The sequence below is a fragment of the Schistosoma haematobium genome, chromosome 2 (assembly GCF_000699445.3).
Source record: "Schistosoma haematobium chromosome 2, whole genome shotgun sequence".
NCBI classification, from domain to species: domain Eukaryota; kingdom Metazoa; phylum Platyhelminthes; class Trematoda; order Strigeidida; family Schistosomatidae; genus Schistosoma; species Schistosoma haematobium.
Window position 1 is genome coordinate 5,624,332 of NC_067197.1, and position 27,189 is coordinate 5,651,520.

Genomic DNA, 27,189 nt, shown 5'->3' on the forward strand with positions numbered 1-27,189 from the left:
AGGTCATTTTAGCATCGCTCAAAAGTTATCCATAAATTATAGTCTCATCTTGGTTACTAGTCAATAGATAAATCGTTTTTATCGACAATGAAAAGAGAGAAAAAACGACCAGAAAGTAGGAAATAAGAAATAAAGAAACAAAAATATATTTGTTCATAAATATAAACAAAGAGAGAAAGAAAATTCAATATTCAATTAACTGATTTGTTGTTGTCAGGATGAAAATAAAAAGAAACAATGTCACATTCTTGTTGTTATATGATCAATTTACACTTTGAATAAACAATATTGATCGAAATAGTTCATTTAACCGTTACTATAAGATTTATTTTTTTTATTTTTATTGGTATCAGGGATTGAAACAATCATAGTAACTAATTGAAAAGAGGGGTGGATAGATAATAAAACATTTTGATATGGTTGAAATAATAAATAATCGATTCATTAATTCATTGTAACAAATTAACATTATTAGGATACAAATGAATCTAATTGATCAGTTAGTTGTAGGAAGAACTATATGTTTCAAACGGTAATATTTATCAAGGCAAATACTTCTAATAATACTACTGTTGTGAGTAGAACACGGGCGGGGACAACCGAATTGTACTTAACACAAAATTACAGAGATACTCGGTAAAATAGAAAAACACTATAGTAAATCGTTAGTTTGCAAAATATCAATCCATCATATCAAACAGGACTGTTTCTGTTGCAATCATCAATCCATTGTCTCACATTTCATTGTTTATCTGTTTTTTTACAAATTGCATTGTGTTCCCGCTCTTTCTTTCTTGATCTTCCCCCATCTTCTGCTGCCAGACATTACGTTCTTTAACTCGCGTCATATACTACTTACATCAATATGAGTAGCACGCATGACACTACTACAATGTATTTATGTGAATGACTAAATACAATATATTACATTTCGTTCTATGACACTATTCAATAAAGTTTCAACTCAACAACTTATTCAGTTGAAAAACACACTACATAAAATGAATGATCTTATGAACATTACGATTACCAGGTATACTGAGATATAAAATCAATCAGATCATTTGTCTACTCAAAGATAACGTAATATATAAAAATTATATCAATTATGTATGATTGCTAATTATAATAAATGAAACAAATTAAAGTTGTGGAATTAGACCACCATTGAAAACCTGGAAGCACTGAACGGCCGTTTCGTCCTATTCTGGTACTCCTCAGCAGAGTGCATCCACGATCCCGTCTCACGAGATTCGAACCCAGGAACTATCAGTCTCGAGCGCGAGCGCCTAACCTCTAGACCACTGAGCCGGCAAACAACGGTGTTACCATGTGCTCACTAGTGACTAGCTTCGTGAGGGATTTTCTGGAGTTCTAGTGAGAAGCCGTGACCAGTGGAGCTAATCCATGTCGGGTAGAGCCAGGTATCTACTTCAGTGCAATGGGAGATGGTCGCGCAATCTGGTGGATTGGTTGAGGTTGGACATCAACATCGTTGGATGCCGACTCAGTGGTCTAGTGGTTAAACGTTCGCGCGTAAGACCGAAGACCCTGAGTTCGACTCCCCCGAGTGGAGTCGTGGATGTGCACTGATGAGGAGTCCCACAACAGAACGAAACGGCCGTCCAGTGCTTCCAGGCTTTCCATGATGGTCTAACATCAATCGATAAATGGTCTCAATCAAAAACCTATTAATCTCCACAACCCTATACTGGTAAAGTTGTGGAAACCGAGAATATGTCAATTTGGATTACCTCACAAATGTGATGATTACTGATTTATTGAGCCCGAGGTTGACCAAAGTATAAAGTTGGATTTAATCCCTGAAGAAGTTCTGAATCCGTACTGCTCTTTAATATTAAGACAAAATAACCATCTAATGCTTTCTAGTTCTCAATGATTATCTAGCTAAGAGCAGTTCGTGATGCAAACTTGAAAAAAGAAGAAACTGACTATAGTCCTTTTGAAAATAGAGTATTGATAACATTGTGTAAAACGTTCATTTTCTTTTACTTCAAACTGGCAATAAAGTGATAATTTTGAAAAGAGCATGAACAAAGATTCTAGCAGAATAGCATGAATTTATTTTATTTCGTAGGTTCTCGTCAGCTGTTTACAATCTGTGATATTCAAAGTCATAATTACATAATGGGCTTAAATTACTTGCACGAAAGGGTTTAGTTGGAAGTTATATTGAAGACATGTTAGTATAGTATATCAAGGGTGTAAATAAATTTCATAGACTGAATATTGTAAATATATACCTTATGTGAAAAAGCATTCGTCAACATTGATTGCGACAACAATTCAAGGGGCCAGAAACAAGTGATTACATAATGAGCAAACGTTGATAGGAATAAAATGAGTAGAGCTCATTTGATAAAATAAGACTGCTAATTTGGAAGATAGTCGAAATAAAACTCAATGATGTAATAAATGCAAGAAAGAGTTTAAAGAAAAAGAAAAAAAGATTTTGAGATGCAATGAAGAAATATTTATCACTAAGGCAAGGGAAGATTAATAACCATCTCCTTTTGAACACATAAGTCAGGTTTTTGACGCCTGATAGCAACGGCGTCAGAAAACTGGAGATTGACTGTTTCCTAATCAATTCGAATAATTGCAAGGTATCCACCTGATGTCATGTATCAAGGAGATATTTAGTAATTGCACTGTTTAGAGTCCTGAATATCACAGGTTGTGAGCAGCTGACGAAACCCAACGAAATAAAATGAAATCATACCATTCTGCTAGAATGTTTGTTCTTGCTCTTTTCAAAATGATAAAAGGAACTGTGTGTATGAAAGTGATAATTTTCCTTATGTATTATCTTATGCTGTAGAAATTTTTTATATTCGGAGTTCACATCACAAATTGACTTAAGTTGGACAACCATTAAAAAGATAGAAAGTATTGAATGGCTGTTTCCTTATCCTATGAGACATTGCAGCAACGTGCATGGTCATAAACCCAATAATTATAAAAAAAACTGATTTCTATGCACAAATGATTGTTCATCATCTTCCCAGTATTAAAGTCAAACATTCGATTCATTCGAACGGACTTGGATATTCTTCCCTTTTGCTCTGAGGAAAATTAATTGTCCACACACAGAACTCTTCTGAAAGACAGATTTTTCTCAAATTCTAAGAATATGTGCTATATCACATCATTCATGATCTTATGACTTCCAATTTATTCTGTCCTATTTTATTCAAAGTCTATGCAAGAAAGTCACTTTGGTAAGTTGTACTTTAAATTCAGTTAGAAAAAACTAATCTGACTTACCTTACTGTTATGTGGCTGTTTTGATTCACTCGACTTGGGACCAGAAACCTGTTTACTTTTAAAATATGATAATTCTGCTTGCAGTTTTTCCAATTCTCTAGCCTATATCCGAAAAAGAACAAGAGACAATTATTGAGAAGTATTGCAAGTCAAGATAATTCACTAAATTTTGTTTGCCCTCAAACCATTACTTAAATGGCTACAACATTTAAACTAGTGTTTAACCTCATCATATTAATTGAATTTATCGCAATATTTAAATAACGCTTAATTAAAAGTAGCAAACTACAACCTGAGGCATCCTCATAGAGCTGGTGGACAGTTGGAGCAACCTTGCTGGCCAACCAAGCCAGTCGACGGAGATCGAACTGATTATCCATTCTGTTTTATCTTTAATCAACTCAGGTTTCAATTCAAGGCCCACTCATCTGATATGTATGCTAATGAGACTCCTCAGCAGTGAGCATGCACGATTCCCCACAAAAAAAGATTAAAACCCAGGAATTATCAGTCTTGTGCGTGAGCGCTTAACCACTAGACCACTGAGCCGGCCGGCATCCAACAGTGTTATTGTCTAACTTCAGCCAATCCACGAAATTCAGCGACACATCCATCATTGTCATCAGTGAGTTACTATCTCACAACAGACCAGGTTGAACTCCACTGGTCACTGCTTCTCACTAGAATATACCTGTTGAAGCCAGTCACTAATGAGCATATATTGATTAATATCAGAATTGGTTTTTGTGGATATTATAGTAATTTCATTTGATGAGATCATGAATCATTTGAAGCTAGGCCACCATAGAAAACCTGGAAGATTAGCATACTATTAAAACAGGTAATTCGACCAGAAGGTCAATTTTTAAAAAAATCAGGAAGAATTTCGAAATTGTTTTATCTTAATATAGAATTCCTTAGTATCGTGTACTCAGGACCGCAAAACAAAGATCGGCAGATTACATGATAAATAGATCCTCTTTAGATTCCTCAATCGGCATCTAACAACTTATATTTGATTTCATTGATAACAGTTTCACATTCGACATATTGTTGAACTTTATCGATAATCAATATGCCTTCATTTGTCAACTGGAATTTCATTGAAGATAACTTGTCATCAAAGAATATATAGCAACTCACGTGGAATTGATTTGGTTCACATTCGGTTAAGTCATTTTGTTAACTTATTAACGAACTGAGTCATCCGTACAACAACAACAACTTATCTATATCATTGTATCTTTATTATTGTTGCGAATGTATGAAAATGTATGGTTGAGCATTGCTTACTGCCCATGCATTTATTCATGCTGCTAGCCTCACTACTAACCGCTTAATTGATTCGATGATTCCTTCATTTCACTATGTATATATATGTCCATGTTATTCATGTTCATTGCTCTCTCTCGCTTAATTGTACTCGCTTACTCGTACTCATATTCGCTGACTCACTCGCTCGCTCGCTTACCTGCTTGTCTTTCTGCACAGCTCTTTCATGCTTGTTTGACGCACCTGTAATTTTGGATATCTGTGTGTGGTCCCATAATAAACATAATCAACACTTCATATTCGCCTTTTGATTAATATACCGTTGGGGTGTTATCTAGTGACGGTTATCAAGACGAACTGTATACAAAGTTTAAGGATTATATTGAATACCGACCACCACAAATACTCTTCAACCCGAATCATTAACAAGTACATGATAGTTGTTCATCCAAAAAATCAATATACGATACAAATCATCATTAAACAATTAATTCCACATAGAAATAAAATTGTTTCAATGTACTTGGTTTTGTAATTTCTTTGAATCTTTAATGATTATTGATTGATTTTCAATATACCAACGTAATTTCTTTTGAAGATCTTCTATTTGACATAAATATGTTTCTTTCATATTTGTACAATCTGTTTGAGATTTTTCTTTAAAATTTTCATATTTTTCTAATAAATCATTTTTCTCACGTATATGATTATTCATCTAGAAATAAATAAAAAGGGTATATTTAGATAGTGGTCGGAGGTAGTTGACAAGAAATCCTGGACCAGGTTTTCGTGCTACTTGACACTCGTCAGCAAGGTGTACCTGTAATCTTGAGGGAACTGGTGCTCCCTGGCGGATTCGATCTCGTGTCACCCAGCTTCACAGTCAGAGACGTTAACACTGAGCTAGCCGAGCCGTGACCGACCTCCTGTAGGACTGAGATGTAATCACGATTGATTGATCACTGGATGGCGATCGATATCATGTGTGTCTAGTCCTTATTAGTGCAGACTGAATGCGATCGACCATGTTACAATGGGGCCACCAGCCTAGGTGACTCGACACTGCGTGCACTATTGTGAGATTAGATGGTAGTTGGAGGTAGTCGACAGGGTATATTTATTTATATTTATTTACTTATAAGAACTTAAAAGTAGTATGTATATGTGTGGTTTGATGGAGTTTTGTTCGTTGGGTTGGATGGTTTGATCATGGAACTTTTATTGTTCTTCTGAACAACATCGTTAACACAAACTTCAGGTAGAAGTTTATTTGATGTTTGTACTGATGATGTTGTTCAAAGAACATAAATTCCACTAAAATGATCCACCTGAGGTATAAATCTTCTCTACCATCTCAAAAGTATATGTGTGTATATAATTTGAGGTATTAAATAGAAAGATAGCCGGTAAGAGTAGAGGGTATTCATAGGTTACTAGTATTTCATCATAGGTGTCTTTGAAACGTTGCTCGTATATCCTGGGACCATCGAGTAAGTAACGCAGTTGTAAGGAAACGGGTACTAGGTGAGGGTGGCAAATCAATTGATGAAGTAGTGAAACTTCATCAGTTGAGATGGATGGGACACGTGTTACGTATGCTCAAACACCGACTGCCCCGGCGTGCGATGTCCAATGGTATGGGAGCAGATTGGAAGAAAGCTAGGGGCGGCCAGACCAAAACATGGCACAAATCCATGAAGTCACTGACAAGTTGACTGAGCCATGTCAGTAGGTGTAGACTACCTGGTTGGGATCCGCGAGACGATAGCAATCGACGGTTGGAGACCTTGAGTGACATGGCTCAAAATTGTCTGCAATGACGCAAGTGCATCCACTCTTTGTGTTCTCCCGAATTCTAATCTTCTGAATTCTTCATGTCCCTTTTTTTGTCCTCTTTCCAAATTTATTTCACTGGATTATACTCCTTGAATAACATCTTCAAACCCTAATGTTTCCGATTACTGCTTATACTTTTACTTGCTCTACTACTATGTAGTTTGAATTGACAATTGTATCTCTGTGGTAATATTACGTGGTATGGCTACTCGAACTGATGTACGTACGTACGAAGTTCTACATTGTTACCGACTGACTGACTGAAGTAGAAAGATATTATTAGTTTATGTTTAAGGAATATTTTTAACTCAAGAATTTTTAAAGGATTTTATTATAAGGAAAAAAATCACCTTCGAAGTTTCAATACTTTGGGATGATTTTGTAGAATCATTTATCTCATTGCTGAATGTTTATTTGTCGAAGTACCTAAGTGAAATAAATTTTTTGGTGGTATGATTTCTGTTTGTAAGCTTTTTATGAACTAAGTTTTTGAATTTTACTCTTACAATTTGTTTATAGAATGGCAATGAGATGTTTACGATCTACTAACCATTGACTTTGGAATACGTTATATCACAAAAATGGTCTAAATAAGATGAAAAACGTCAATATAATTGAAACCCTTGGAGATTTTTTTAATAAACTGGGTTCGAGTCCCACCGGTGGGATCGTGGATGTGCACTGTTTAGGAGTCCCATACTAGGATGAAACAGCTGTCTAGCGTTTACAGGTTTATCATGGAGGTCTGGCTCATGAATTCAACTATTAAATTGATAAACTGTGTTATTTGTAAGCAGGTATTCATGTTAACCTAGTTCTGTCAAGAGTAAATATTTCATTTTTTTTAAAAAGGTTGAAGATAGTCATCATCCAAATTACACAAAATCAGTCTTAAAAAATAAATGCATTTTGATTCGTAGTGGAATCTAGGATGCTCTTTTCGTTTAGCCCGGGACTAGTCAGTTGGATGTATCACCATCTCATTGTTCACGTTTACTTTACGACTCGAATCTATTGAACAGGTCATTGTCTATCTGGACTCTGGATAACACTTTGGGATTTGAATGCAAATGTGAACATCAACAGTTGTATGGGATGCTCTGGATTCCACTGTCAGCCACAATCCATCTACTCTGGAAAAAACGGATAAAATGACTATATCGAGGTGATAAGCGAAGATGCACAAACGCCAACAAAGACTGGACAAATTTTGAATCTCAATATCAACGGCGAGATAACTATTATCTCAACTAATAATTACATTAGAAGGGTAGGTTGAAAATAATTTTCATTCCGGGCTTACTGGGTAGTTATTTCGCCAGATGGTGATAGATAACAAAAGATGTTAGAAGTGAATAGAACGAAAATCATCAAACTACATCACGAGGCAAGCCCTAACTTGGAATTCTGAGAAGGAACGAAAAAGAGGAAGGTTAAAGAACACACTGAGTCGAGAATCGGTAGTAGATATGAAAAGGATGAATAACAACTCGAAAGGATTGTTCAGTACAGTATTGGATAGAGAATGCTAAGGGGTGGCCTATACTCCTCTGCAAGGCGCACGTAAGTACTAGTAATTAATATCAAATATCTGCCTAGAACTCACTTGGTATTGTTTTACTTGAATCTTCCTATTGATGTTTAAGACTGCAATTGATCGGTCTCTTACTGGTATATGTGCATCCTGTGCGTATTGCATCGATATTACCTCAATTCACAAGCTATTTGTAAGCAATGATGGATAGTGGCTAGCAGTGGAATCCAGGACGTGCGTTTCGTCCTATTTGGGACTCGTCAGCTGGATCTGCCTAGAATTCATTAATTTTCAATAGTTAACTAGTTAATCTCAAATGGTCAGTACTCATATTCATCTACATATATCTCCACACAAACGTGCACACATGCACACAGACATACAGGCGAATAAAACTGTACGACTTTAACAGGATATTCACTTACTTTTAAATTCATGTTTGTCAACTCTAAACGTGCATCATTTAATTCTTTTGTTAACTTATTTCTTTCATTATCCAACTGTTTATTCAGTTCTTGTAATTCATTTATTCGATTTTCTGTCATAATTATAAGACGAAAAATTAAATATATGTCTGATATGATCAATATTATCATGATCATTATTATGGTTGTTATGCTCACTATTCACAATTTACTGTTTTATGATTAAATATTTATAAAATTCCATTCTAATTATTGTGATACAGAAGTAAATTTGATACATAGTTCACATAAAGAGATGATGGTAACTAACAATGGAATTTAGAACGTGAGTTTCATCCTATTTGAGATTCGTCAGCGAAATGTACCTAGACCTCAAAGTTGGTGTTCACTCTGGGACTCGAACTCAGTAACCTTTGGTTCAAACGTCATTGTGTTATATACTTAGTTACTAGATTGTGTAATGGGGTAAAATTTAATTTATTTCTTCATTGGTTGTTTAAATCATTCTATTGATGTTTAAGAAGGTAAATGATCAGTTTCTTATTGATGTATGTGCGCATCCTGAATTCCACTGCTAGTCACTATCATCTCTGCTTATAGTGTTTGTGACTTAAGGCCATATCTACGTCGAAGGTGGATAGGAAATACATCGTGGAAATCAACAAACTACATAACGAGAAAATCGCTAACCTGGAATCCTGAAGGGAAACAGAAAAGAAGAAGATCAAAGAACACATTAATCAGTTAAGATGGCTGGAACACGTGTTATGTATACCCAACCACCAACCAGACCAAAACATTGCACAAATCCATGAAGTCACTGACAACTGGACTGAGCCACGTTGGTAGGTGTAGACTACCTGGTTAGGATCCGCGAGATGATAGCAACCGATGGTTAGAGACCTAAAATGACATGATTCAAAATCGTTTGCAATTGCGCAGGTGCATCCAATCTTTGTGTTCTCCTAAATTCTAATCTTCTGAATTCTTCATGTTCCTTTTTTCCTCTTTCCAGGTTTATTTCACTGGATTATACTCTTTGAATGACATCTTCAAACCCTGATGTTTCCGATTACTGCTTATACTTTTACTACCTCTACCACTATATGATTTGAATTGACAATTATATCTCTGTGCTAATGTAATACGGTATGGCAACTCGATCTGATGTACGTACGTACGAAGTTCTACGTTGTAACTGACTGACTGACTGACTGACAGAAAGAAAACATTGTGTTGAGAATTAGAAGCAGATATGAGAAGGACGAATAGGAACTGGGAAGGATTGCCCAGGACAGGGTTGGATGGAGAGTGCTGATGAGCGCTCCATGCTCCTTCACGAGAGGTAACAGGTATACATATATATAGTTGTTTATTGGAAAATACGTTAGTTATTAAGGATTTGCAAAACTGTTAGTGAACCTGAAAGGACTATCATTTTTCATTAGGTATTTGTTTGCATTTATTCTGCCCATTTTTCAACGTATCATCAGTGCAATGTAAGTCACTAATTGAATGTAAATTATTGTACTCAACTTCGAGCTACATGTTTTGTACATTAGAACTTATTGGTATTACTTGTATATACAAACCAAAGTAGGTTCAAGAATGTTTTAACAAATTAATTGTATCTTTACTCTAATCACAATGGAATTTTATAGACTTGGTATATAACGGAGAATTATGAGATGGTGGAGAAGATTTGTAGCTCAGGTGAATGATTTTGGTGGAGTTTTGTTCTATGAGCTGGATTCAGCTCATAGAACAAAACTCCACCAAAAACGGAGAATTATTTATGGAAGAAGTATATTTCTTCTGAAATATGAACATCTTTGCTGAATTGAATTTATACAATTTCGGTTACAGTTTAATAATGAATCTTTTCATTGATTATAAGCAAAACTGAACTTTTAAGAGAAAATAAAAGAAAAACGGGACTTCAATATTTAATGTATTTTCTCATAAATCATAGGGTAACTACTACTGTGTGTTAAGCATACTTTTTATAAAAAGTATTTACGATTATTTACCTTGATTCAATCTTGAATTCCCAGATAACATGGTACATATTTGTTGACTACGCAATTTTAATTCTTTATTTAATTGTTCAACTTCAACTCTTAAAGAAAGATTTTCAGTAGTAAGACGTTTTGCTGTCTGTGAATCTTCGGTTTCAGTTTGCTTATCCTTGATTTAAAAAAGGAAGGGATAAGAAACAAACTAATATGAAATGTATCAGAAGGAGTTTTCTGGAGATTGTAGTAATTTCAATAGTTGAGATCCTGTGTTAATTGAAGTATAAAACCATGGAAAACCTGGAAGCAATAGACGATCATTTTGTCCTATTGTAAGACTACTCAGAAGTGCGCATCCACGATCCCCCACGGAAGAGATTCAAACCCAGGAACTATCAGTCTCGTACACGAACGCTTAACCACTAGACCACTGAGCCGGCATCCAACGGTGTTAATATCTAGCTTCAACTAATCCACGATACATCCATCGTTGTCATCAGTGAGCTACTATCTCACAACAGACCTGGATGAATTGAGGAGTCACACAATAAGACGAAACGACCATCCAGTACTTCCAGGTTTTCCATGGTAGTCTAGCTTCAGTTGACTCATGATCTCAATTATTGTAATATGAAATGTGTTAAGATAAGATAAAAATACTAAGTCATTTATTATACTAATTGCTTAATATAATATTTGTTTAATTTCAGTGTGATATATGATATATTTGTAATAACTTAATGTGAATTTCATTCGGTTTTGAATTACTTTAGTGTAAAATACATTTTTGTATTTCTCCAGTTTGTGATTAATCAATAAATGTCAGTAAAATCAGTGCATAAATAAGTACATATTGATTACAGAGTTATTCTCATGTTTTTAATTTTGATGATGAGTAAAATATTTCCCCGCCATCAGTCTCCTCCTCCTCTTTGCGTTGCCCGGATCAATTGTTACTGAAAGAACTAATACCATAGATTACTGGTTTTCCATGGTTATAACAACTGAAGATGTGTTGAACCTTCAATGAGTACTTCTTTGAACAGTTAGGAGACCTAATAATTTTTTTTCGATTGGGATCATGAACCGTTAGACCACCACTGAAAACCTGGAAGCACTGAACGGCCGTTTCGTTGTATTATGGGACTCTTCAGCAGTGCGCATCCACGATCCCGCTCGCGGAATTTGAACACAGGGCCTCCGGTCTCGGGCGCGAGCACTTAACCTCTAGATCACTGAGCCGGCATCCAACGGTGTTAGTGTCTAATCTCAATTAATCCACGAAATTGCACAACCATCTTCCATTGTACTGAAGTAGGTACCTGTCGCTATCCAACATGGATTAGCTCCACTGGTCACGGCTTCTCACTAGAACTCCGAGAACTCCCTCAAGAAGCTGTTCACTAGTAAACACATGGTGATTATCAATATGGGGTTGTGGAGATTAATAAGTTTTCGATTGAGGTCATGAACCGATTGGTGTTAGATCACCATCGAAAACCTGTAAGCCTTAATAAATTATCTGCATAAAGGATATAACAATAGACGACATACTTTTGACAGAAAAAACACAAACTAACTTTGTGTAATTTTTTAACAGTTGCATACAACTTTTCATTTTCACGTTGATAACCTGCAATTAGTAATTCTTGCTTTGCATATTCTTTTTTCAGTTCATCCATACTAGTGAAATTTTGCACAGGTTTAATACACTTGTCAGTATTTGATTCTGTATCATTATTCCTTCTAACATTCACTTCGTTAACTTCTGTATTTAGGTTGGCTAGTTTTTCGTCATCATGACTTATTTTATCGTTATAATGTGAATTGCCCTATTTCGTAAAAGAAAAGTTGAACAATATTTGAAAAACATATATAGTCAGTAAAATTTCATGTACAACATTGTACTACTTGTTTTTTATTAAAGTAGAATATTATTATTGTCAAAAAATATTGCAACCAAGAAGATCGATTCACACGTAATTGTACATATGATATAACCAAGATAAACGAGTGCAAAACAAATAATGTAGCTTTAAAAACCCAGATTTTATATGGGATTCAAACACCTATACACTCATTAACATAAATAACAGATAAGAATGACAAAATTTCATATCCAGTCAGCAGAAGTGAAGTATATTGGAGCATTAATGTGCAAGGTAAATATTACTGGTAGTTAGCAGAGTACTTAATTGATTGAATTGCAAGAATATCAACTATGACATTAAAATAGAAGTAATTATAACTAAAAGCTAAATCATTTCCAAGTGAGGGCTTGCAACAACAATTGTAGGAGAAGACGACCAGTGTAACAGCAGCCTCAAAAGCAGTATGATTCAATATACACAAAGGGAAAAGCAAGATTCTCCGATACAACACAGCATGCACCAATCGACTCACACTTGACGGAGAAGATATGGAAGGTGTAAAAACATTTGCATATTTGGGTAGCATCATTGATGAACACGGTGGATTTGATGCAGATGTGAAGGAGCGGATCGGTAAAGCAAGAACAGCATATCTACAATTGAAGAACATCTGGAACTCAAAACAACTTCCTGTCAACCAACATCAAGGTCAGAATTTTCTATACACATTTAAAGACAGTTCTACTGTAGGCAGCGAAAAACTGGAGAACTACGAAAGCCATCATCCAGAAGATACAAGTGTTTATTAACAGTTGTCTACGTAAAATACTTCGGATCCGTTGGTCGGACACTATCAACAACAGCCTACTGTGGGAGGGAACAGACCAGATTCCAGTGAAGGAGGAAATCACGAAGAATCGCTGGAAGTGTATAGGACACACATTGAGAAAAGCACCCAAATGCACCACAAGGCAAGCCCTCACCTGGATCCTCAAGGTCAAAGGAGGAGAGGAAGATCAAGGAACACATCAAGCCGGGAAATGGAGATAGACATGAGAAAAATGAACAAGAATTGAATGGAACTAGAAAAGAAGGTCCAGGATAGATTGGGTTGTAGAATGCTGGTCGGCGACCTATTCTCCATTAGGAGTAACGGGGGTAAGTAAGTAATTTAATCATTTCAAGCAACCACACGAAGGAATATACCATGATACAGCATTGACCGAAAGGGCTATATCTTTATTTACATTGAAATAAGGAATTCAGTTTACTTATAAATTCTGGTTTTAATTCAAAGAGAGCTATTGAATAAGGTAGAACAGAATAATTAGATTATGTATAAATTAACCATCAATCTGATGATATTTGTTACAAAAGTGTGTTGACTCAATATTAACCATCATTTTAGAAATGTAAGCATAAATTAAGTAGAAGATTTGAGATTAAATAAGAATGAAATAACATTAAAAGGACTGTGTATTTTAAAAGTATTAGGATTAGATGAGTATGCTTTGGTCTTTAAGAGTAGCTTTGATCTATATCAAAAAGTCTTATGATTTTCGAGAACCTAAACGACTGAAATTTATTTCTTTAGAATAGGATACTCGTAGTTGACTGACTTGCTCAACATTATGCTTATCAGACCGACCGACCGACCGACCGGACTGTAAGATAATAAGGAACTAATTGAAGTGTACCACAAGGAGGCGTTCTTCTACCTCTTCTTTTCTCTTTTTTTTCTGCATGATTTGCCATCTTTCATAGAAAACACTTTTGTGAAATATGCGGATGATTTTACTGTATGTATGCTGATTTCCACCTCTTTACATCCCGTAGAAATGAGTTTTTGTCTCGGATGGAATGGTGGTCTGTTGTTAATGGTCTCATACTTAATCCGTCTAAATGTCAAGCTGTTAACTTTAGCATGAGACATGAACGGCATCCAAATACCATTTTGGGATTCCATAATGCTTGTGCCATTGGAGACTATTCGATTAACACGGTGTTGAAGGTTCATTACCTTAGCGTTACATTTTCCTCTGATCTCTCTTGGTCTTCTCATGTTTTGCTGTTACCGCAGAAAGTTTTCCGTTTGACTTACTACATAAATAGGCTGCTTACTTTTGGGATTACTCGACATTTACGCTTACAATATGTCAATTACTGCATATTACCTATAATTCTTTACTGTTCTCCATTATTCTTTCCCGGGCTTTTGAGAAAAACGGTTATATTGCGGAGAGTTATGAAGACAGATAGCAAGGTGTATGGTGAATCTTTTGAGGTCATTATTAATATGTTCGTGGATAGACATCTAAAGTCTTGAAAACTCTTAGCAAGTGTTATCTTATCAGATACTAACCATTCCATTCACTCATATATTTCTCCTTGTATATATTCTGGTAGAACGAGACGTAATTACATTAAAATCCATGCAAGCAAGCAAAAGTATAAAAGTTCTATGATACCTTACCTAGCAAATATACTGTGTGACGAATAGGTGGTTAGAGTTGACCTATTCAATAACCTGAATTTTTAAACATGTCTCTATTTGAGAAGCTGTACAGTTTCAAATCTTTATTTTCACCTTTTTTCTTCCTTTTTGTTGTTTTTTTCGTAATAATAACAGTGTATATTATTTGGCGTACAGATTAGTGTAAGGTAGTGTAGTAATAATAATGGGGGAAACGAAAAGGTACAATCAGAAGAAATCTTCCAGTTAAGGAAGAAGCAGCCACTTTTTATGAAGAAAGTAAAAGAAAGTTACAGCAGGATCGCTACTGGCTCCTATTCTGAGCCATATCTGATAAGGTCTCTAGCCACTGTGTCGCACCATCTCTAAGACGCCAACCAGGGAAATGTGAAGGACCAATAGAAGCCAGCCCTTTGCAGTTTTCTTTCATCCCGCGGCACCATGTCATACACTGACCACCTCTCCGCTTTTTTCAACCAGTCCCGGCGTCCGCAAACAATGCACGATGTGGAATTCTCCGGACGACATTCGCAGAACATGCCCAAGCCACCGAAGTCGGTGTTTCAAGGTGGTGACACCAATTGCCCTTGATCTATGAGATTAAAATCCCTTCATATCTTTCTTTCTATGCATTAAATATTTCTTCCTGTACTACATCCTTACGTGTGATCTTTCTTTCATCTATTAACACCATTGAATTAACTACTTTATGGATTCGGTATTCATCTTGTTGTGCTAATGAGGTATGGTAACTTGGACCGATGCACATATACGTGTCTGGTCCTACGCTGTAACTGACTGACTGACTGACATCCATTATCAACAGTCTTATTTCATCATTGTTATAGCATAGTACAGTTTACTTAGACTTAAATAGAATCATTGTTTAGGAAAGATATACAACTAAAAAATATACCCTTTAAATACTGTATCTAATCATCATAAATAGATGAAATAGTTTGACAAAAATAGATCTGGAAAAACATTTTTTTTGTTTCCACTTTACTTGTAAACGTGTTATCACATTTTGTAAACGAAATACTTCAGCTTCATAATTGGATCGTAGATCAGATATTTGTTTTTCATATTCAGTTTTATTCATTAATTCAACTTGTAATTTTGCATTCTAATAAGAGAAAAAAAGAAAATTTCTTATGTGTTTATATCCGGTTTCTTGTCATGTGATTTATCCACCAATCAAAATACGACTTATACAATCTTCGCACTGTGTCAAACCAATGACGTTCGAGTGGTATGAGCAGCCTAGCGTCCTTATTGGTCCTATGTCCACCTGGCCCGTCCACTTGAGTCCAGAACACCAATACCAGCTTCCGCAATATGAATCACTTATTTGAAACATACTCGGTTTGGATAACGCGATGGCATTTGAAGCGAACGGTACTGAGTTCGAGTCCCAAAGTGAACATCAAATCTGAGATGCAGGTACATCCAGCTGACGAGTCCCAGACAGGATGAAACTCGCGTCCTGGATTCCAATGCTAGCCACTATCCATTTTTGCTTATAATACTCGGTTTATTTATATATATATCAACCAGACAGACCACAACTTACCATATGTGGCTGTGAACATGGGAGACAGTCGTCAACAAACTGAACATAGCTTAAGAACCGTAAATCGTACAATAATAAATTATACATAATCTAATTATTGAATAGTTATATCATAAGAATGTATAGATAATATTAGTCAATCAATATATCTCAGAAGTTACTCGTGATTTAGTCTTCGCTCGGATATAACACAATTTATACTTCAAAATTAATATCAGTTGAGAATTTGTGAAGCCTGTATATAACTCCAATTAGATCTTATGAATAATTCCTAATGAAAGATACATTTCACCAATCCTCTTATGTATAATCATCAACTTAAATCACGTTAGTAAATAACGAAATTAAGTAAGTCAAATACGAGAATGGACTTTTGAATACGTATATTTTTTACAATCATTGATCTGGACAAACAATCAGAGGAATGAAACGAAGAGGGAGAAGCGAAATGACACGCGGTGGAGAAGAAATGTGAGCCTACTTCAGTTAGTCAATATTAATAATCACAAAAAAATAAGCTACAGACATGTGATGAGTAGGATGAGATGTACACACAAATATGCTCATATAAGTCAGTCAGTCAATCAAACATTAACAACGTAGAACTTCGTACGTTCGTACATCAAATCGAGTTGCCATACCACATTACATTAGCACAGAGATACAATTGTCAATTCAAATCACATAGTAGTAGAGGTAGTAAAAGTATAAGCAGTAATCGGAAACATTAGGGTTTGAAGATGTTATAATCCAGTGAAATAAATTTGGAAAGAGAAAAAAGGGACATGAAGAATTCAGAAGATTATGTTCATATAAAAACAGTCAAGGTTGATAAGTGGATAATTAACAAGGTCAAAATGTGACTCAAGAAGAATGGATAAATTGGCCTGTACAAAAGCTAGAATAAACTATATGGGCTTAACATAGCAACCGACACTACACACTTTTATAGATCGTCTTTATTTGAAAATATAAGCTGACCTAAAATGTTCCTATAGCCATTAATTATAATGTCTGCGAGATTAGAATTTATGGACGAACCAATCAGATTTACGATAACAGGTCTTAGATTTTGGTGTGAAATTCATTTACTCAATTCGCTAAATAGAATCTTGGCATTCTAGCTGATGTCAGTTTGTGATGGAAATCCTGAATCTAATTCCTAATCCTCATCATCAACTGTAAATAATAATCCTTATTCTTTAAACTGTTTTATAATCCTCATTTAGCCCTAGTAAGTAGGTAGAAACTCTCAAGGTCACTTTGGTTTCGCTCAAATATCGTTCATCTATTATATTCTCACCATTATTACTTCCAAAAAATTCTACCGTAGAGTTTCTTAGAATCCTACCCATCTTATTATAAAAACCAATCACAGTCAATCACTTCTATTTGTTGTAATTATAGCAAAATAAAACAAAACAAGAAAAGGAAAACGAATGCAGCATTTCAAATATATTTCGATACTAAGGATGAAACACAATGTTTAGTATGCAAGTAATTGTATTCCTGTTCGAAATTTCTGCTTATTTTAAATTGTATTCTTAGTTTACATAATACTTAGTATCATTGTCTGGTGTTGACAAGTTTGTAATTCTAAGACTGAAACATTTCTTTCATAACAAATAAGTTAAGCACATCGCAACAAAAAACAAATCAGTTTATCAATATGTTTAGGTACTACTATAAATCATAAACTAGAATGAAATTAGTTTTCAAATGATTATTCGTTTGATGATGTTTTATGATATTAAACACACTTATGATGTGTAAAATCTCATGATAACCAACCCTTCCAAGTAAGTCATACAGATTATGAGATTAATGGTGACATACTAAAAAACGAATTTTTTGAACTTCTAATACCAAATTTGTAGTCATGTCAGATTTCTGGCGGTAATTTGCTAATGATACTGACTTACTTACTTACGGCTGCTAACCCTCGTCGTGGATCGTAGGCCGCCCAACAGCATTCTCCATCCAACTCTACCTTGAACAATCCTTTCCAGTTGTTTCCAGTTGCTATTTATCCTTTCGATATATGCTTTAAATTACCGACGCAGTGTGTTCTTCGGCCTTCATCTTTTCCGCTTCCCTTCAGGATTCCATGTAAGTGCTTGCCTTGTGATATAGTTTGATGATTTCCGTAATGTATGTCTTATCCACTTCCATTGTCTTTTGCTAATTTCCTTCTCAGCTGGAGCCTGGTTTGTTCTCTCCTAGAGTAGATTTTTGTTGATAGTATCCGGCAAATCGACATTTGAGTATGCTACGTAGACAACTGTTTATAAATACTTGTACCTTCTTGATGATGGTTTTAGTGGTTCTCCAAGTTTTAACTGCATACAATAGAACTAAATGTCTTGACGTTCGCATTGAAGATTGTGACATTGACATTGGTTGACAGTTGTTTTGAGTCCCGTATTTTCTTCAACTGTAGGAATGCAGCCCTTGCTATACGTCTGTATCCGATCCTCCTTGTTCATAGATTATGCTTCTCAGGTACGTGAAAGCCTCCATTTCTTCAAAAGCTTCTCCATTAGGTGTGATTGGGTTGTTGTTCTCTTTGTTGTATTCGAGGAACTTGCTTTTTTCTTTGTGTATGTTGTTGCTAATGATAAATATCTGTAAATATTGTGTTGCTTTACAAATTGACTGAATTTGGAAACTATAAAGCGTTAGGTTTTTATCTAATAGTTTAAAAATAAAATGATTGTCATGTAGCCTGGAGGTCTTAGGTCCGATTCCTTAGAGTCATAGGGATTCATTGCTTAAGAGTTCCCAAGTGAAATGTGAGAACTATCTATTTCTCATTGGTTTATGATAATTCTCTGGCCAATAATAGTTTGTGATGAAAAATATCTACAGTGCTATTTAATCTCCACAAACTGTTTGACCTAAGAATAAAATATATGATGTAGAAGATGATGAAAACCTTGCTGTAATCGTATATAAAATTCGATAGAACCTGGGCCCCAAATATGTAGAAGAAACTAGATGTAAACATAATATTTGAAGTAATCACGAATATTGAGATTTGAATAACTTAAACGTTTCACATGGAGAACTGGCTTGAGCTTCTTCAGCAAAATAATTAGAACCAAAATTATCAAAGATAAATAAGGTTTATAAAATGTCATCCAATCATGTTGAAATCGAAGTTTGAACAAGATTCAACGAGTTTAGTATTGACATTTAATGCTGTACTTATCTTGTTCATCACAAAATGATCTATTCACACAGAACTGTTTCCATAAAGTCTAGAGCCTTCAAAAGAATATAAATATTTAAACAACACATGTTTTACTTTTATAATGCATACTGCATACAAACTTACGGCTTTTCTCTCTTCATCCAAATGTCTTTCAAGTTTAGATAATAAATCGAAAAAGATACTTTGGTTAGATTGTGTGTCATTACATTGTTCATGTTGAAGAATACTACAATCGTCCATATTAACAGGATTCAGTATACACTCTTTTGTATTATCATCAGAATTCATATTCATTGAACTATTCTCACTGCTACTACTAGGAATATTATCAGGTTGACAAATTTCTGAAGAGTTTTTACTAGGTGTTTCATGTCTGAATAGAAGAAAAAGTTTGACATATGTTTATTAATAACAAACGTGATTAGACTACACAAATGCACATTTTAGTTTTACGTATGATCTGTTGAAGTTCCAGTTCCCTTAAATTTGGTCACTTGTGACTTATTATTATGGAATAGAGATTTTAATTATTTATTTATTTGAACACATTAATATTGATACAAAGGGGCACCGAATACATATGCACCACACTTCGTCATTCGATTTGTATGTGGGCTGTGATACTTCCCGGGTGCCTAGAACGAAGCAGGTGGTTTTCCTGAGGGGAAACTCCCGGAGCCTCCGACCTAAAGGTCTGAGGTAACGTCAGGAGATTCAGTCCCATGCTAATCGGTGACTAACAGTAAGTTCACATGCCATTTGTTCCCTCGGGATATTGGAGCCCATGTGCACCATTGGTTTGGAATCAGGGTTCCCTTACTTCCCTAGGTAGACCCCCTATGTCCACCAACCCAGCTAAAGCGCCGAACATTCGCTTCTCATCTTCTCGATTTCGTAGACAACATCCCGCCGTGAGAAGGCAGTGAGTAGGACTTCCTTGACAGTGATTGTATACGCGTGATCATCTGAAAGCGTTTCGAGAGAGAGGGGGGCTGACCCTCCCCACCCTCAGCCGTACTAGGGCATTTGGGGGCTTTGTTGTCATTTCATTATCAACAATGAGATCAACTTATTAACAAACCTGAGACAAATATTTTTAAGATGTCCACGAAACTGTGTAGACGAAGATTGATTTATTATGTGGAACGGAATTAAAAACTTCTGGTAAAGTGAAATATTCTGAATAATGCTTTAAGGGATTAGCACAAAATAATGCAATGAGAACAGGGTTTGATAAAAACTGCTATCAGCCATAATTCTCCACGAATTTATAATCTTAGAAACTGGTCTATATTATTTTATGAAATTCACTCTAGGAGATTGTAGCCTATTTATAGATTAGTTCTTTATGATTTTTTAAATTTTTGCTTTCTTCCTTGTTTTATTTTAATGAAAATAACATGGTATGGCTATTTGATACAAGTCTATAGCGTGAAATTGAGCACTTGGTTCCCTGAGCAAAACCACTCAATATAAGAGGAAATCAGCACTAACTATTGCGTCAAAATTAAATGAATTAACCGTAAACAGATGTACCATGTCAAATTAATGAAAACTAACTTTCCAGTATCCTTTTTATGACATATTTTGGATGAGAGTTTCATTCTTCCAGTCCCATACTTCTTATGACATTTAAATGATGATGAGGGTTTAAAATGCTTACATGACACTTCATGTGTGGAACAAGGATAGGAACTATCACATACAACTGGTCCTCTTCGGATACTCTCACGCATCATGGAAATGTATGAGCCAACTGATTCAATTTCTTTGAACTTGACTTCTGTAACAATGAAGGTGTATTAAGATTTATTAAATTTTATAAAGCATTAAGGTTCTGTAAATAGAAAATAGGAAATAACTTCAAAATTTAAAAGAATTCATTTGTAGACATTATCTTTCAACAGGCAATAATCATTGAAAAATAATTCACAGAAAATGTTTATCTCTTTTGTCTTATGTTGAATTTTACACCATTAAGAGATAGCAAAATAGTAAACCAGTTCTTGTTGATAAACTGTACTACCTAACACAATTGAATCATTCCCTACACTAATGCATTTAATAAAATTTTATCAGCATGACATGTAGATAGTTGGAACAAATAATTGTTATTAAAGTGACCAAGTGCTTGGTACTCTATGAACTGCTAATAAGAATCATTCAATCACAAGATGTCAATAAAACACTAAGTAAACTTTTTATTGTGCTTATAAGTAAATTAATCGTGTTATCTGTATATTTTCTTCATCATTTTTCGCCAACAAATGAGACTCGGATGAAATGTGAATAGAATTAGTAAAATAAACACTAAAGACAACTGGGAAAAGTAATATATGATTATTTATTGAGCTATTGTAACTGTTTTCTCTTATCTTTCGTGTTGTTTTAAATTTTCATAGGCTGGCTACAAATCTTAACAATATTTCTCTTGAAATACATATTAAGAGATAATGAGTTTGCAACTATTTATCTATTTGGAATCACATAAGCCTAAGATGCTATACAGTGGTTGAATAAACGTTCTTTGTAGTTCTTGATAAAGTTAATAGTTGGCGGTTTTCTTAATTATAACTGAAAAATTCATTAAATTTACGCATCACCTAGAATACATGATCAGTTCAACATTCCAAGCTAGTGAACTTAAGCCAGGACTTTAAATTTGACTTCGCAAACTCAAACGATGTAAAGTGTTAGACTTGACTAAAGCTACTTTCATGAGAAACTCAAACTGTAGCTCTCCTAGAGTTGCTGCCGGTCTGAAGCCCACACAAAGGAGGAGGGTCGGGCATGGGATTAGCAACCCCGACGCGTATAAAAAAATCTTGATAAAAAAGCGAAGACCAGATTAATCATATTAAACTATTTAAACTCTGCTTTCCGAGTTGAAGCAGGAAATATGACTCCTCATGATGAAAGCCGAAATTCTTCGAAAGTCACGAGGCTTATGCCTCTTCTAACAACCAGGCCAACAAATTGGTTATAGGCAGGACAATGTTCCCGCACAAGCGCATGCATAAAGCTACGTGGATCTCACCAGACTACACCACGGAGAACTAGACAGGACATATTTGTATCAATAAAACATTCAGAAGGACAATGAAAGAAGTAAGAACTAGGAGAGGAGCTGACATAGATACAGATCACCACCTGGTGGTTGCCAAGATAAAACTGAAGCTAAAGAAACACGGGACAACTAGACAAACAGCATTACAAAGGTTCAATACAGCCTTCCTTCGAGATAATAACGAACTCAGCGAATTCGAGATAGCTCTCAACAGGTTTCAAGTTTTAAGGGATCTACTGGAAGAAGAGAAAACTACTATGGAGAATAACTGAAAGGGGATCAAAGAGGCATTAACTTCAATGTGTCAGGGAGTTCTGGGATGCAAGAAGCATCATCAGAAGGGATGGATTTCTATCGAAACTTTAGACAAGATTGAACAGAGGAAGAACAAGAACACAGCAATTAACAACAGTCAAACAAGAACAGGGAAAGTCAGGCCACAAACTGAATACACTGAAGCAAGCAAACGAGTAAAGAGGAGCATTAGAGCCGACAAGCAGAAGACAGTGGAAAAAGCTGGAACAGAATGAAATATGAAACAACCATATGACACGACGAGAAAACTAGCAAGGATATGTAGCAAAACAGAGAGAAATGTCTTGAAGTTAGTAACTCTTAACATCCAGGGCAAAGATTACTAAAATGACAGAGTAAAATCTTTGCCAACCAAAGATGCTCTTCAGTTACACAGTCAAGAAACCGCTCCAGATAGTTGCATATTTAATGAAGTTACGTAATAATAACTTTCGCACTGTTTTTGTCTAGGTTTCAGTTTATTAAAAGTTCATTTCAGGAGTTCAGGATATTAGTCCTTTACATTCTAATTAACAATGACTAGGGACCATCTTCAATGTATTATATGTCAGGTTTGTATGAAGATAAGCTCGCACTATGCCTCGAATAATCGTTGAATTGAATCAACTCCCCAGAATGCGGAAAGTTTAGTGCATAACTGTATGACTGAACTACATCTTACTTTTTACGGTGTGAATGTGATTTCAGAAGACTTTTTGCTATGCTTAGTAATCCATCATTCAATTTTAAAATGTTTGTAGACTATTAGACTTGAAGACTTTTTCATATGGTAATTATTCCAGAAAAGCATTATTCCAACCTTATCAATTGCATTTCACCTTACAAATGATCACTAGAACGGAAGCCATGGTGAAGACAAACTTTTCATGCTCTACTTTTGTAGGGATTGTGAAGCAATTACGTTTGCTTCTTATTTGAAACAAGCACTAACTTTCAAAGGGTTCTTTAATGAACGATTTCACAAGACTAATATTTGGACGAGGAATATTTCTTTCGATAAATTCTCTTCAAGTTCTACAATTATATAGTCAAATTAATAATCCGAAAAATGGCCAGGTTAAGGGCAAGGTACATCGTTTAAAGCTAAAGCATGTGAACGATTTTAGATTTTTATTAACTCTCTGGGTACCGTGGATAATATAGTTAGCTGGATTTTTGATAAGATTCACTCCTATTAAATATCTAATGGACTATTGCTTTTTAATGCACGTGAGCCCATATCCATGTAGTTAAATTAAACTTAGTTTACAGAAAAATCTACAATGGATTTAGGTCGGCTCTCGATTTATTTAAATACGGAACGACAGACAGACTAACACTGTACGGGACAGATACCAGACATATCAAGCTGCTATTTGCGTGCTGAGTTTTGTAGGTAACTCTTTTCCCCACTAGATTGTTTTTTTTTAATATACATGATCACTAATATGCACTAATACTATGGTAGGGCGGTAGAAATGATGTCTAGAATCCTTGAGTAAGATTGAGATGAAATCCAAAAGAAAGCAATCAGTTTATAATAATTTGCCGCAAAGGTATTAGATATAGGGTATCATTATTCTCGTGTGTGTGCACACAAAAACGTTTTGGCTTTAAGTTTAAATACACATACACACAAACTCAGCCTTTATATTTTCATATCACAAGTGTTCGCCCCCTAATACAGTCTAATTACACATGTTATACTTACGAACAAAAACCTGTCATCGATTTTCCTATGTTACAGATTTCCGATAATAATCATCTATAGTTTGGCAAAACCAATAGTAATGGTTAGATTTTCTGTCTTGACATAAGAATGATTCGGCGAGGTTGTAATTTCTAAAGCTCCTAATTTTATAGAAAATTTGACCCATTTTGGGGAAGCCGCTATAGTCAGCTTGGGGAAATGGCACAAAAACCCAAAAACTCCCCAAAGTTGGGAGCTTGAGTTATGGACGAACCAATCAGGTATACGGTAACAGGTCCTAGATTTTGGCGCAAACTTCATTCAACAACTTGGGTAAATGGAGTTTTGGCATTATAGCTGATGTCGGTTCGTGATGAAAACCCTAAATCTAATTACTAACATTAACTACCAACTGAAAATCATAGTTCTAGTCCCTCAAAATGTTTCATAACCCCAATTCGGTTAGAGCTTCAATGAGCGATGAAAAATAACTACAAACCGTACATAATGACGAGACAAAGTAGCACGAAGTAAAATGAATACGATTCGTTAGAAAATCTGAAGTGCCGCGGATAAACATAAACTTATTTGACCCAAACATGAATGTTAGTGATACGCTTAAACACAAAAAAACAACTTGTAGTTTCATGCTTTCATTTAAGTTCGGAATACGAAATAAACATGTGGTTACTAAGGTTAAATTGTAAGTGTATTGTCTGTCTGCTAGATTTGAAATGTTTTGGGTTCTTTAAACAATTTGGAGTTTTTAAATATGTCATATTGCACCAGTTATAAGAAGCCCAACTATGTCCTCTGTCTACCCAGTTATTCCACAGAAAGTAAATGCCCATCTCACGTGAGCTTGATCACTTGCTTGCGTACATAATATTTTTATTCTAATAACAGGTAACCTTTATCTACTACAGTAGTTGCTCCCAAAATCAAAATAGGTAGGAATCCTTATTTGGTAAATTTGAAAATACGCTAGTTCAAATGGTTGAAATGGTTGTGGACGGAATAGAAGAAGCTTTCGCTTAACAGGCTTCCGTGTCTAGTAGCAGGAGATCACCAAATCCTCCAGGCAGGAACCTAGGTATGTTAACAATAAAAAAGGAAAAGAAATTGGTAAATCATAATGTGATGCTGTCCTTGGTCCTTAAGAATAGGTCAAGTTGCCTCTTGAAGGACTCCTGAGAAGTCGCTTGGACTAGCTCGGCCGGCAGCGAATTCCAGCTTTTGACAACTCTTAAGGAGTAGAAGTTGTGTCTACATTCCGTCTTGCTATGTTGTGTTTCCAGTTTCTGGGTGTTACCCCTTAGATTATTATTCGAACTAAGCTTAAGTAGGTGTTTAAGAGGATGTCCAGAAGTGTTAAGGATTCTATAAGCTATCAGAAGATCACCTCTAAGACGTCTATACTCTAATGGGTAAACGTCTAGTGAATGGAGGCGCTCTTCGAAAGGTTTAGATTTGAGTCCTCGAACTGATTTCGTGGCTCGCCGTTGGATACGCTCCAAAGTGACCTTGTCCTTTTGGAGTGAGGGACGGAGTACTATGTTTCCGTACTCTAAATGGGGACGGATGAAACTATTGAAGATTGTATGGAAAGTTCGTCCGTCAAACTGTCCAAAAATGCGCTTCAACGTTACCAGTGCAAGGTTTGCTCGGAAGGCATTTTTGTCACAGTTAGCGTAAGACTTTAAGTCATGGGGCACCAGGACTCCTAAATCTTTTTCGACTTGGGATACTACTAGAGAGGAGTTTCCTAAGTTGTAACTGTAGTTTGCGACATGTCGCAGATGGACTACTTTACACTTTGAAGTGTTAAAGGTAAGTCCGTTATCGTCTGCCCAACTTTGAAGTCGAGTCAGATCCTCCTGAAGTGCCTGTGTATCGTCTTGGTTGCGTATCTCTCTCCAAAGTTTCACGTCGTCGGCAAAAAGTAGTAAGTCTGACGTTACCTGTTGAGGAAGATCATTTATGTAGATCAAGAAGAGAAGAGGCCCTAGTACTGAGCCCTGGGGGACCCCACTAGGACATTCCATAGCCTGAGATAAAGTGAAATTAACCCTAACCTTAAAGTGTCGATTTTTAGGTATGAAGTAAGCCAATCGATTAGAGGTGGTTTGATACCTAGTCGTTTGAGCTTGTTGATAAGACACAAGTGGTTAACCTTATCAAAAGCTTTTGAGAAATCAAGGTAAATGACATCAACCTTTCCCTTGCAATCGAGGATGCTTGTCCATCTGTCCACCGCAGTCAGCAGGTTGGTTATACAAGAGTAACCCTTCCTGAAACCATGCTGTTGGGGTGAGAAGAAATTTAAGGACAGTAGATAGTCATTTAAACCGTCGCATATCAGGGACTCCATGAGTTTTGAAGGTAATGACAGAAGAGCCACCGGCCGATAACTTGAAGGTTCATTGCGTCGACCACCTTTGAAAATTGGTGTGATGTGAGCCAACTTCCAGTTTTCCGGTAATTTGCCTCGGCTAAGCGAGTGTGAAAACATCACGCTAAGCGGCGTTGCCAGGATTGAGGCTGCCTCCCTCAGTATGGCAGGATGAACCATATCCGGGCCAGGAGAAGTGTCAAGTCTTAAGTGCTGCAATTTCCGGAACACCAAGTCAGCGCTTA

The 27,189-nt window shown here is 35.7% G+C and overlaps 1 protein-coding gene across 1 annotated transcript in view; it reads right to left on the minus strand.

Moving 5' to 3' along the window:
• Nucleotides 1-25,115, minus strand: part of MS3_00006075 (uncharacterized protein) — a 47,781-nt gene extending 22,666 nt beyond the window's left edge. The window contains exons 1-9 of the mRNA XM_035731355.2: nt 25,057-25,115; nt 21,062-21,284; nt 19,625-19,874; nt 15,721-15,840; nt 11,951-12,202; nt 10,386-10,542; nt 8,356-8,468; nt 5,084-5,275; nt 3,289-3,390 (exon numbers count right to left, since the gene is read on the minus strand). Coding sequence (XP_035587364.1) covers nt 3,289-3,390; nt 5,084-5,275; nt 8,356-8,468; nt 10,386-10,542; nt 11,951-12,202; nt 15,721-15,840; nt 19,625-19,874; nt 21,062-21,240 — 1,365 coding nt within the window. The 5' untranslated portion in view covers nt 21,241-21,284; nt 25,057-25,115. The remainder of the gene's footprint in view (nt 1-3,288; nt 3,391-5,083; nt 5,276-8,355; nt 8,469-10,385; nt 10,543-11,950; nt 12,203-15,720; nt 15,841-19,624; nt 19,875-21,061; nt 21,285-25,056) is intronic.
• Between the last annotated feature and the right edge of the window lie 2,074 nt (nt 25,116-27,189).